This window comes from Microtus oregoni, unplaced genomic scaffold (assembly GCF_018167655.1).
Source record: "Microtus oregoni isolate MIOR12 unplaced genomic scaffold, Mior012 000014F_ref0000157, whole genome shotgun sequence".
Taxonomy (NCBI): domain Eukaryota; kingdom Metazoa; phylum Chordata; class Mammalia; order Rodentia; family Cricetidae; genus Microtus; species Microtus oregoni.
Window position 1 is genome coordinate 10,440,056 of NW_024543073.1, and position 12,871 is coordinate 10,452,926.

The 12,871-nt window shown below is 43.7% G+C and overlaps 1 protein-coding gene across 1 annotated transcript; it reads right to left on the bottom strand.

Moving 5' to 3' along the window:
* Positions 1 to 7,311: 7,311 nt before the first annotated feature.
* Htr1a (5-hydroxytryptamine receptor 1A) lies at positions 7,312 to 11,731 on the bottom strand. Its single transcript, XM_041663792.1, has one exon. It carries the CDS (start codon positions 11,153 to 11,155, stop codon positions 9,890 to 9,892), a length of 1,266 nt encoding a protein of 421 aa, XP_041519726.1. The 5' UTR covers positions 11,156 to 11,731; the 3' UTR covers positions 7,312 to 9,889.
* Positions 11,732 to 12,871: the final 1,140 nt, after the last annotated feature.

Below are 12,871 nucleotides of genomic sequence, written 5' to 3' on the forward strand. Positions count from 1 at the left end.
GCCTCCTGCGAGACCTGCCATGAATGAAAAGCAAAAGTGAGAAGTTTCTCCCACTAGACTGCAAGACTAGTGAGTACTTAAGAGAGAGGGGGCACACATTTTATGCAATTTACCAGTTGCCAGGCTGGTTCTTAATTGTCCTACATTGCCTTAATTCTTAAAAATTTGGTCTATCGTGTTGCAATGGTAGTTTGCAAATACTCTCTTATTTTCTCTTTAGCTTCTGAAAAATATATGAAATTTTCAAAATCTGACTTCTACCTAACTCTGTGACTGTTTCATATGATTAAAAAGTCATGGGTTGTATATAATATCTGATGTAACACTTCCTGCTCTACCACTATACAACCAATATCCCAATTAAAGGCATTCCGTTGAGTAGATTAAGTGACATCCACTTGGCTGCCTTCATAAATTGTCACATTTATTAATATCAGCACCAGGTTAGGAAGAAGTGGCCATAATTAGTCAATAAGGTTAAGTATTGAGATTTTTTTTCTAATATAACCAAAATAAAAAAGGAGAGAAATGGGTAGAGAGAATAGAGAACAATTTAGGAAGCCAGAAAAATTACACCATCACTGAAGTATGAACTAAGACCGGTAATGACGATACAAGAAATTTTGCATTAAAATGGAAGAGACATAAATAAAAGGCATAGAAGAATGAGACTTGTTGGGAGAAGTTGGGGTGAGCGGAGAAACACACTAGCAATCTGCTCACCTATTCATCTGATTGACTACAAACTCTAGCAGTTTAACATCTGCTAATGAGTCAGAGTGGCGAACAGCTCCAGAGGTACCAGTGAACTGAAGTCATGTTAAACATGAAGTGAAAATAGTCATGAAGCTATTGCCTTGCTCCTATTCCTTCCACCAGACTTTTTAAAGAATGAACTTCTACTACGACATCTTCATACGTCCATATAATATGCTCTGATCCTACTCACCATGCCCCATTCTCATATCTCCTCTTGATCTCACCAAACCCCTCCATCTCCCAGTAATCCTCTCATTATCATGTCATTTTGTTTTCATTTTTGTTTTATGTCCATTAAGTTCCTTTAGGGCTTGCCACATGGGCATGTAGGTGGAGTTACTCACTAGAGCATGGGCAGCTCATCAGTGTTTATACTACTGAGAGAGATTACCCCCTCAACAGCCAACAGCTGTTGCTAACTTACTTTAAAATCCTTTGGACGCAAATTCATTCTGCTTTGTTAAAATTCCAATAATGAAGGAACCTTCCATGCCTTAGTGAAGTGGAGGACATGAAAGTAGCTGCTAACCCAGACAGCACCAAGTATTTTGGATCCCAATATAGAACTGTATCTCTCACTCTTTACACTTTTTCCTTTTATCTCCTACGTCATAGAACAATCCTACTTCAAAGACAAACCCTTCAACACCTTGCCTTCCTCTTACTTTGTTCCTTCAATTATCCTTCTATTTGACAGAATTTCATTTCTTCCAGACTTTGGCTCTGCTTTTCTGCTGCTTCTATTTCCCCATTCTCTACAGACTTACATCTGAATCCTCTTATCTGAAGGAGAAAAGGAAAAGCAAATGTTGGCTTCATCCAACACTTCCTTTCTGTTTCTCTAGCCAAGACCCCCTTTTCTGGTCTCACTTGCTTTGACAGCACAGCCTTTTTTTTCTCTCAACTCAAAGGCTTCACCACACAACCCTGCTTTTTCCTTGACTCTCTTTATAGCTTGGTTATATGTTGGAAAGTTCTATGCACTTCAAGAGTTAACCCTCTCTAGTGTCACCCCATAGACCTGCCCAAAGAGGATGTTTCCTAAGTTAATTTATAATCCATCAGGCTGGCAAAGCCAATCATCACAGTGACCTTGCAACAATTCTACCCTCAGACTTATACCCGAGATAAACAATAACATGTGCCCACACAGAAATTCATACATATTATTTGTAATAGCCAACAGAGGGAAATAATTATCCCAGTTATCATCAATAAATTGATGCATAGATAAAATCTGATATACTTTTAAATGGCATAAGATTTGACAAAAAGTAGAGATATATACATATACTCAAAGGACTCTGCACCCTGCTACAGAGATACTTGCACATCCATGTGTATCATTGCTCTTTTGACAATAGCACAAAGATGGAACAAGAGCCTAGATGGTCATCAACAGACAAAAGAATACTTAAACATAAGGTGCATACAGAGAGAGGGGGAGGGAGAGAGAGAGAGAGAGAGAGAGAGAGAGAGAGAGAAGCATTTTATTCATCCATAAAAATGAAGTTTGCAGTAAAATGGGCAGAACTAGAAAGCTTGTTAAATGAGGCAACTCCCAAGCTCAGAAAAACAAATCCTGCATGTTCTCTCTCATAAGCAGAGCCTACTCCTTAACTGTTAAATATGCATATCCAGATGGAATAAATATGGGGACAGGCCAGGAATCTAGAAAGGGGCCCATGAGACTGGGGACAAAAGAAGCCTTGGGGGAAGGGAGTGAAGAAGACACTAGAACAAAATGGAAGGGACGAATACTGGGATAAAAGAATACGTGGGAAAGGCAAGCTGTGGTGATGAGAAAGGCCTGTGATGCAGAGAAAAACCCATAAAGTATGAATGGAAATCTATTATTACTCTGTAAACTAATTTTGAAATATAGGAGGGAGGAAAGGTTGCATTCTGTAAGAGAATTAATCAATTAATATATAATAAATGAATGATTGAATATATAAATATTTTGAAAAATGTTTTGTCATATATAGCTAGAGTTTATTGTTATAATCTTGAGGAATAAAGATGCTGTACCACCAGAAACTAAATGCTAATTTACTTTTAGTGAAAAAGCTATGTGTTTTGATACAAGTTTGCTAATTTATTAAGCACTCAGGTAACACACCAAAATTGATGATCATCACTCCAAAAAGTAAGCAGCAACTTAATTGATAGTTAATGAAATTAAAATTTTAAGCAAACCTTTCAAACTAAGGGGAACTAGTGGGGAAGAGGAGAACATGGTTGGAAGAAGAAAGGAGAGGATGAAATAGAGCATGATGAAAAGGCCATGATGGAGCACACATGGCTCTGTATGACTAATGTATGCTAATAAATTATTTTTTTAAAAAAATGAAGCATTGGTAAGTATTTGAGCATGGGAAGCCTTTGAAAGCATTATACTGAAAAAAAGAAGCTACTTTTAAGCACCATGTTATGATTCTGTTTGCATGAAACATACAGAATGGAAAACCTACAATTTTTCAGTTTACACAGTGGCCATTTCTCCAAGCCTCAAAATTATACTCCTGAGAACTTTAGCAATCCACCCCTAAGCAACTACAAAAAATAAAAAAGAACTTTCTTCCCTTCTGCTTCAGCACCCTTTGATATTTCATGAGTTTTCCAGAATTACCTATCTAGTATAAATCTATTGTGATTTTGTTCTTGTTATTTGCTTTCTTCTCCCTAGAATAAGAATAACTCCTTCAAAGTAGGTAACAGAGCCAGAGACAGCCCCTGTTCCCATTGTTAGGGGTCCCACAAGAAGACCAAGTTATACTCTGCATATGCGCAGAGAGCCTGGATCAGTCCCTTGTAAGCTCTCTGGTTGGTGGTTGTCTCTGTGAGCCCCTATGAGCTCAAATTAGTTGATTTGGTGGGTTTTTTTTCTTGTGGTGTCCTTGGCCCCTCTGTTTCTCATCGTCCTTCTTCCCCCCTTCCTTAGGACCCTTTCCTCCTACTGGGTTGTCTCATCTAGCCTTAATAAGAGAAGAGGTACCTAGTCTTACTTCAACTTGATGTGCCATGAGTGGCTTATATCCTTGGGAGGGCTACCCTTTTCTTAAGAGAAAAGAGGAGGAATGGATGGGGGAATCTAGGGGGAAGGACTGGGAGGAGAGGAGTGAGGGAGGGGAAACTGCAACAAGGCTAGGGAAATTTAATTAATTAATTGATTAAAATAACAACAAAAAATCAATTTTCTTATACAAAGAGGTCCCAAAGGATACCCTTGTCCATTCTTTGAGTGAAGTCATAACAAACAGATGGCTGTCTACAACCCAGAAAAAGAAGTTTACAACAGATACTAAACTTGCTGGTACCATGGATTTCCTAGCCTGTAGTACTGTGAGAAATGAATTTGCTATTCTTAAACTACTTGCTTTGTTAGTCATTTTGTTCTTGCAACCCACGGACACTGAGTTTCTTAGGAGTAATCTATAGGAAGTTGATTGGTAAGTGTGGCTAAGTGGATTGATTAAATACTTAAGCTTCATATGTTCTCCCTAACATGCCACCAGGCATGATATTTTACAGTTACTATTCCCGAAAGGTTTTTGTCCCTTGAAATTGTACCCACCACAAGAAAATGAGTAACATGTTCTACTGTCCAGATTTACAACAGTCAGGGAATCAATCCAACCAGTGTTCTGGGTGGTGGCATGCCTTAAGTACTCATCCAAACAACAGATTGTTCAAAGCTGTGACACAAATCAGTTCCTTTTCCAGCAGGCCCTCGCCATCTGGGCGAGTTCTGTTCGCAGTGGACAAAGCCTTTTCACATTCTCAGAGGAAGCTACAAAGGTAGCCCTGACTTTCCTTCCTGTCATTTGCACAAATCTCCCACCATAATATCCCATCAGAATCTCTCTCTGTGTCTCTTTCTCTGTCTCTCTCTGTCTCTCTCTCTGTCTCTTTCTTTCTCTCAGACAATAAATCCTGACAGTTTTTTTTTTTTTGATAACTTCTTATGGTCATACTTGTTCCAGTCCTGTTTCCAGGCCCGCACTGCAGGTCTTTGTTACTTCACACCTACATCTGCACCGCTGAAATCATCTTCAAATACGACATACAACACCCCGTTCATTATTATCACTTTCACTAACCAGAACTGCAGCTCTGCCTTATATCCTTCTTAGCATTGTTCTCTGTATCTAGACACTACACTGTAAAACAGCTTGTGATGGTTTGTATGGGAAATGTCCTCAACAGAGTAGGTGGTTTGAAGAAGGAATGTCCCCAGCTGACTAGGGCATGTGAGCACTTGTTTCCCAGTTGATGGCACTGCTGGAGCAGTGTTGGGAACCATGCAGGAGGAAGGGCATCACTAGGGGTGGGCTTCGAGATTATTTATCTTTACCTACCACCATGTGCTCTTTCTGCTTTGTATTTTTGATCAAGCTTCTTGCTCTGCTTGTTGCTGTGATTCCTTCCATGATGGACTCTTATCCTTCTAGAACTATTAACCAACACTATTCTAGTTCCACAATGACCACTTTGGCAGTTCTAACAGGATTTAAATGGTATATTATATGCGGGGACAAAAACCACTTGACCAAATTTAATTGATCAATTAAAGAAATTATATAATTAAAACCATTTCATAAGTGTGAAATGTTGTGTCATGCCCCGACCTTGTTGTCACCTTTTCTGCCCTTTCTCTGCTTCAAATATTTCCCTCATATCTAATCAGCCCCCATCTTTCTTCCTTTGAGTTCAGATTCATTGTCTCCCCCTCTCTTCATATACCCTTCAGATTGTGGAACAGGATGATTTTCCTGCCTCTTTGTTGAAGGTCATCATATGTATAAGCCACTCTGGTGGCTAATCAAGGTCAAACAAGCCACTGAAAAATGTCATCCCAGGTGCCTGCTTGCTACGAACAGAAATCAGACTGTTTAGTCACCTCTTCTTTTGTTGCTGTTTGTTTGTTTTTTGTTTTGTTTTGTCTTTTGTTTCTGTTTTGCAAGACAGGATTTTGCTATAGCTTTAGAGCCTGTCTTGGAACAAGCTCTTGTTGACCAGGCTGGTCTCAAACTCACAGACATCTTCCTGCCTCTGTCTCCCGGGTGCTGGGATTAAAGGCGTGTGACACCACCACCCAACTTAGTCACCTCTTAAAGAACACCTACTTGTTCATCCCAACTCCCACCTGCCCAGAACTTCATCCTGGAAAGATTTTCTCATACTTATTCTTCCCAGTGACCTCTTTCCTCTGAAAAGGGCCACACTCCTTCAGTTCACCCTGTTTAGAGAGCACTTTCATCTCTCCTGGGTGGGAATTTAGTCATAACAACTTACTTATACATACTCAACCTGGCTGAAGCTGTCTTCACTGCAATAATAGCTTATATTGTCTTGTGAGCCTATATTACCAAACAGGGGCTGACATGTGAGCACCGCTAGTCAGTTTCTGGGCCTTTCATCACTCCGGAAGTAACTGGAAACATTTCCCCCTCTGAGATGTAGAACTGACCTCTACAGATTTTCCTGTAAAAAAGAAGGCCCATTGACACAGAAAGCTGTTGTCTCTATGACAGAAGTAAGGGCAGAGGAGAGAATAAGGGGTGAGGAACGGGTCTCTTCCAAACTCCAGAGATAAATGTGCAGAATTGGGCACTTTTTGCAACGTCAGTGATAAAAATTTTCAGGTAAAAACTCCAAAAAGTTTTCATGTCTCAAGTGCTCCAACTTTTATACACACACACACACACACACACACACACACACACTCCATCTTGAGTCAGGTTGCATGAAAATTCTGAGCATTTTTACAGGGGTCATAGTGGCCCTGACTTTTGTTTGCCCTTGAGGTTAGCTGAGGTCTAACTGCAGTCATCAATCTGGCACCAGAGAAGGTGTCCTGATGATTGGAGTAGGAAGAACGGAGCAGATGCATTATTTTTCACGCAGTGGTAAGTCTTACTCCTGGACCCAAATGAGAAAAGAAAATGTCCCTTCACTTCTGTTTTGGGCAACAACCCCATAACAATGAGCAGCTCCTTTGGAAAGCAGTGGTCATAGTCCTCTAGCTGGAGAGTATGAGGGACACAAAGGAAGAATTTCAAGCATGCTTTCCACTTGAAAAGGCAGTGATTTCCTGCTATTCATTCCCTTCATCCTGACCATGTTTCTGAGACAGACACCAGAAACTAATTGCAGATACTAGTCATAGAAAAGTGCATGGTTTCATGCATGAAATACATTATTATTTATAGAATGAAATTTAAGAAATAAAAAAGGAGGGAGAGACTGAGAGAGAAATCACTTGTCTAAAAGTGGTGGTTTCTCTAAGTGTTAAATTTCTTACCTGAGCAGAGCATGGTGGCACACGTCTTTATTCCCAAACTCTGGAGCAGAGGCAAGGAGGTCTCTTCAGGTAAAGGCCAGTTTAGCTTACACAGAAAGTTCCAGGCTAGCAAGGGCTACATAGCTGGGCCCTGTCTAAAAACAAAAGCAGTTCCCTAACCTGAATCGTAAGATCAACTCTATTTTCACCTTTATTCTGTATTAATACAACTAACACAAATGGAGACACTGAATAAATAAAGATACATGGGTTACTGGTCTTTATTTCAGCATTGCCATTATTAAAGTCCTTTATTGTCACAAGGAAAAGTGAGGGCTAGTTTTTGTGCATGAGTATTTGACCCTAATACAAGTATTTTAAAATAAAACAAGCATCTGGGGTTCTTTAGAGCTGTGCAGCAGTTGCACTGATTTCTCTATTAATTGGAAATTATATTCCAGTTGGTGTTCCCTTTCCAGTCTTGTTTAAAGTCTTTTTCTCAAGACAACAGGAGGAAATACCACCCCACCCCCATCATAGCCAAACATTCCTATGGGGAAAAAAATACAAATAACCAGAAGTTAAAAGACTTGGTTTCTGGTATAAGATCTGAAATTTGGGGGTCGATTTATTTCAAATAAAGAATCTGTTCTAAAAATAGTAAAATATACAGAAAAACAATTCGATTGGTCATATACTCCTATTTAATTTTCATGTGCAAATTTTTTTTAATTTGCAAACAAGTACTATTTGTACTGGAGAAGCGCCTTGTATCCTGCATTGTCTCCACAGACCCCCAGGAGCCAGCCTCTCACATGCAGACATCCAGCAGGCTTAAGGTCTGAAATGGTTCTTTTACAGTGTGATACCATCTCATTGCCACTCTGGAGCAGAGCAAAAGACACCAAATAGAGGCTTTGTTCAGTTTGACAAACAAATCCTGGGCTTCATGCGACCCCTCAGTCCTTTCACCCTACTTATAAACACAAGGGAGACATCTCACCGACAATTTTGGCAATGAAAATATGCACCACGGTTTTTAAAACAGCAGGTGCAGACATCGGAAAGATACAACTGAAGGGAAGGGAAATGAGAAAACTCCCTGTGATTACTGGGAAATGAAACCATTACTCAACAGAAACTTCGAACTTCAGACGTAACACAAACCTCTTGTTGCCCTCTCATGTAGCTGGGAATGTACATTCAAAGGAAGCACCAAAATAATTTTCCAGAAATAACTGCAGGGAGAGAACGCTTAAGCAAAAAACGCTCTACAAATTAAAAGGGCACAAACAAATCTGATTTTCCCCACAGAACTCTGGGGTAGAAGAGCCAGGGATAAATTAATCCTCTAGATCCTGAGACTCCATGGAAAGCTCCCTCTAACCCATCCATCCTCTGAGGTCTCCTTTCGGTATCTGTCTCTGAGATCACAATCCTAAGTAAAGTAATTGTGAGATGTTGAAACCCTTCAAATGAGAGCCCAGAATTCTGCTAATTTTGTATGCGCCCGGGATGTCTGGGAGAATAAATCCAGGCATTATTGGAATATACTTTCCTCTATCGAAAGGGGGAGGAGGTGGATTGAGAAAATTTGCATCTTATGGTTAAAATTGCCCTTTTAGCTTCCTCAGGACATGCCTCGGGAGTTGGAAGCACTTCGGAGCGGTGTTGCTCTTTTCCTGTCTCCGCATGCCCCACACCCACACAGAGATTTCTAGGTCTCTTGCGGTTGGTGCAAGGTCTCCTCCTCCCTCTTGCACAAACTCTACCAGCTCTACCAGTTCTCTACCAGCTCCTGAACTCTGTAGGCAAGGTGAGGCAGAGGAACTTGGATGCTGCAAACCTGGGGCTCTCTAGAGGAGGTCCCCGCCAGGAACCAAAGAAAGGGTGGGGCGCACACCGCGTGCCATCCCTGGCATCCCAGCGTCCCCAGTTCGCCCTTCCTGGCCAGCAGTGACCTCCTCCTGTAGTAGACACGTGGCCTTGCCAGAACTTATAGAAAGGCCAACAAAGTATACAAATAAAAGTCTGCCTTCCAAACAGTCTGATTGTCAGTTTCTTTGGTGAGTGCTGACACCAAGAAGAGAAACCATCCACAAACCTTCCCGGCTCATCCCCACTGGCAAGGCTTCATACTTAAAAGTCCACTCCAACAGAAACCTTTACCACTTGATTTTGAATTCAAGAAAACACAGAAAGTGGGCACTGTGCAGGGGTTTGGGGAGTGGGCGTATGTGCTACACAGCAAGGCAGGGATTTCCTGGGCACCATAAGCCAAAGTAGTCCCAACTGCTTTTTCAGAGCAGTAGTGAGTGCCTAGGAGCCAGACTCAAAGGAGAGGGTTGACACCCAAAGGGGAGTAGAGGCTTCTGAAGCAAGAGGGAGGGGCAAACAAGCAAAGTCTTGACCTCAAAGTTCCAGAGTAGGGCAGAGGGGTGGCAGTTCTCATGGAAGATGTCCATGCAGTTTATATTTTTTTCTGTTTGGATTTTCTACCTTGAACCACCTAGGTTTAATTTCAAAGAGGGAAAAGGTTATTGCGACTATCAAAACTGATCCTAGGGCCAAAGACCGAGCCAATAACTTTTCTCATGGACTCTAGGAGGCAGCTAGGGTTTCTGCAAAGAGCACTGTCCCCTTGAAAAGGATTAGAGAGAGCAAGATCTGAAAGCATGGGCCAAGAAGCTGCATATCATAAGAAAAGCAAGTTATCTTAGGTGTTGCTTCCAGGGCTGAGATACTGAATGAATGGGGAGGGTCCTGTAAACCCTCAGCCCACCCTATCTTCCTCCTTTTCCATCAATACAATCACCACCATCATCGTCGTCGTCATCATCATCATCAGCGGCAGAACTTGCACTTGATGATCTTCTTAAATGCATTTTGAAAGTCCTTGTTGAAATAAGCATAAATAACGGGGTTGAGAAGGGAGTTGGAGTAGCCCAGCCAGTTGATTATGGCACCCAACAACGCAGGCATGTGGCAGCTGCTCTCACAGAAAGGCAGGACCAGAGCCACAATGAAAAAGGGCAGCCAGCAAAGAATGAAAGTGCCCATGATGATGCCCAGCGTCTTCACTGTCTTCCTCTCACGGGCCAGGGCCATCTTGCGCTTTGCCTCAGCATTCCGCTCATTTTTTCTCTCCAAACAAACAGGCGCATAAGACGTAGCCCCGGACTCGCTGGGCAGCGGCAGGTGCTCTTTGGAGTTACCCACTCGGTGCACCTCGATCACCTCCAGGGTGGCATCATCGTCACCCTGCCTCACCGCACCATTAGCGCATGAAGCCCCCACAGCCTTGTTCTCAGAGCTGCACCTCCAGTCCCCACTACCTGGCTGTCCGTTCAGGCTCTTCTTGGGGGGCGGGGCTGACGATGTACTAAGACTGGCGCCCGCTCCCTTCTTTTCTACCTTCTTGACAGTCTTGCGGATCCGGAAGCGCGCGGCTCGAAAGATGCGCCCATAAAGAACCAACATGAGCAGCAGCGGGATATAGAAAGCTCCGAAAGTGGAGTAGATGGTGTAGCCGTGGTCCTTGCTGATGGTGCATGCGTCGGGGTCCGAGCGGTCTTCCGGGGTGCGCCAGCCGAGCATGGGCGGGATGGAGATGAGAAAGCCAATGAGCCAAGTGAGCGAGATCAGCGCAGCGGCGCGCCGGGGCGTCCTCTTGTTCACGTAGTCTATGGGGTCAGTGATTGCCCAGTACCTGTCTAGCGCGATGGCGCACAGGTGCAGTATGGACGAGGTGCAGCACAGCACATCCAGGGCGATAAACAGGTCACAGGTGACCTGGCCCAGAGTCCACTTGTTGAGCACCTGATACAGAGCAGCCATGGGCAGCACCAGCACTGACACCATGAGGTCGGTGACCGCCAAGGAGCCGATGAGATAGTTGGCCACATTCTGGAGGGAGCGCTCCAGGGCGATGGCAGCCACCACGCAGGCATTGCCGAGCACCGCGCAGAAAATGAGCGTGCCCAGAAGCAAAGAGGTGATCACTTGGTAGCTGAAGGTCACGTCGGAGATGTCAGTAACGTTGCCGCCTGTCCCGAAGGGCTCCTGGGACGATGTGGTGTTGTTGCCCTCCCCAAGACTGAACATATCCATGCCTGCCTGCACGCCCAGTGGGGTTGGAGAAGGGAGGGGGAAAGAGCTGCAAGGGGATCTCCCTCGCCCCTCCCCCTAGGGTCTTCCTCCTTTTCTGGGGAATTTCAGAGGGAGGGGATCAAGGGACTGTAGGGAAGTTCTTACAGCTCTGGCGAAGGCGTCTGAGAGGAGCAGCTTCCAGGCGCACTCTCTCGCTTGGCTCCCGCCGGTCCCGAGCGCTCAGAGGCTCCAGCTAGGAAACTGTCGTTGGGCTAAGAGCAGCTTCCAAATCTCTGGGTGGTGGAGATGTGGCTGGAACATCTGTTTCACGCTGTCCATTTCACTTTGTCGCTGCCCAACTAGCTGCGGGAGCTGGACTCCGCCAACTAGCAGTCAGTCTCCAATCTCAGATGTCTCGCATTCCAGAAACCCCATCCTCCGGGGTCACTCCGTGACCCTCATCTCCTAGTTCCTTCTCTCCCTCTCTCTCTAGACTTTGCCAGTGTTGTTTTTTTTTTCTTTTTCCAGCCTGCTTCTCCCGGCTTCCTCCCACTGGCCTTTCCTTCAGTTCCCTTTTCCTTCTTACCTCTCTTTCTTTATTCCTCTGTGTGTCGCTCAGACAGCTAGTCTCCCTTCCTCCCACGCTAGCCCCCACCACCACCCAACACTTCCCCAGCCCTGAGTGCCTCCTTCTTCTGGGTCCCCGCCCTCCTGTCCCTCTAGACAAGCGCCTTTACATTCGAGTCGACACACTCAGAACTCACTTCATATACCCACTCCGATCCGCTAGTCAGAGCAATATTTTCACAGATCAAACTCCGCCTCCTACCCTGCAAACTAGAGGGAGATGAAAAAAATCTTCCCCCACTACCCATTCCCTTTACTGTTGCCAACTTCTTAAACAGAGCCAGTTTCACCGTATGGTTACAGGAAAAGGGAACAGACACAGGAAGCCCGAAGGTTGGAAAGCTGGGCAGCCCTGGGTAACCCTCTAAATCACTAAGTTGAGAGTGCGGGTCTTCTCTTCTAATAATACGGGCTCATTTAACATCATAGTCTAGGATTCTTTCCTATTATCCTGTGGACCCGGGAAATAAAAAAAAATATTATAAAGGACACGTTAAAGGACAAAAGCTGATAAACAGCTGGGTCTCAAAGAGAAGATAAGAAACTCAAGTAGATGTGTATTCTAAACACACACACACACACACGCACACGCGCGCACTCAAACACACACACACACACTTCTGCTGCCATTACTAGCGTCATTTCAATGATATTAACACCTCCCATAGCTTTGTAGCAATTAAATTTGCGGAAAGAAATGTTTGTCTGTGTGTTGTAAACAAGGACCTGCATTTCTTACGAACTTTGGACTTTAATCTCCCTTACCAGGCTGCAAATCTCCGGATAGTTTGGTGGAGACCCTTGTCTCTGGCAGCCGTGCGTCTCTCTGAAATTGGGTTCAGCACCTGGGACAGTTCTATGCAATAAGGGCTTGCTTATGCCGCCACCTTCCGGCAAGTGCTTCAGAGCGCCATCTAGAAACGCTTGTCTTAAAAGAAATTAGCCGGTATCAAGGAAACCCAAAGACTCTAAGAGAAAGAATATTACAAAATGAAAAACAACCATTTAATGCTGTCACTTTAAATACTTTCTTCAATAATTTCATTTTTCTTTTTCCTTGGCTTTTATACCTAGCGCCCTTTGAAAACTTAAGACACATATCAGTTCATA

Excerpts from the sequence above, each read along its gene's own strand:
- Htr1a (XM_041663792.1), bottom strand. The coding sequence starts at position 11,155 with ATGGATATGTTCAGTCTTGGGGAGGGCAACAACACCACATCGTCCCAG.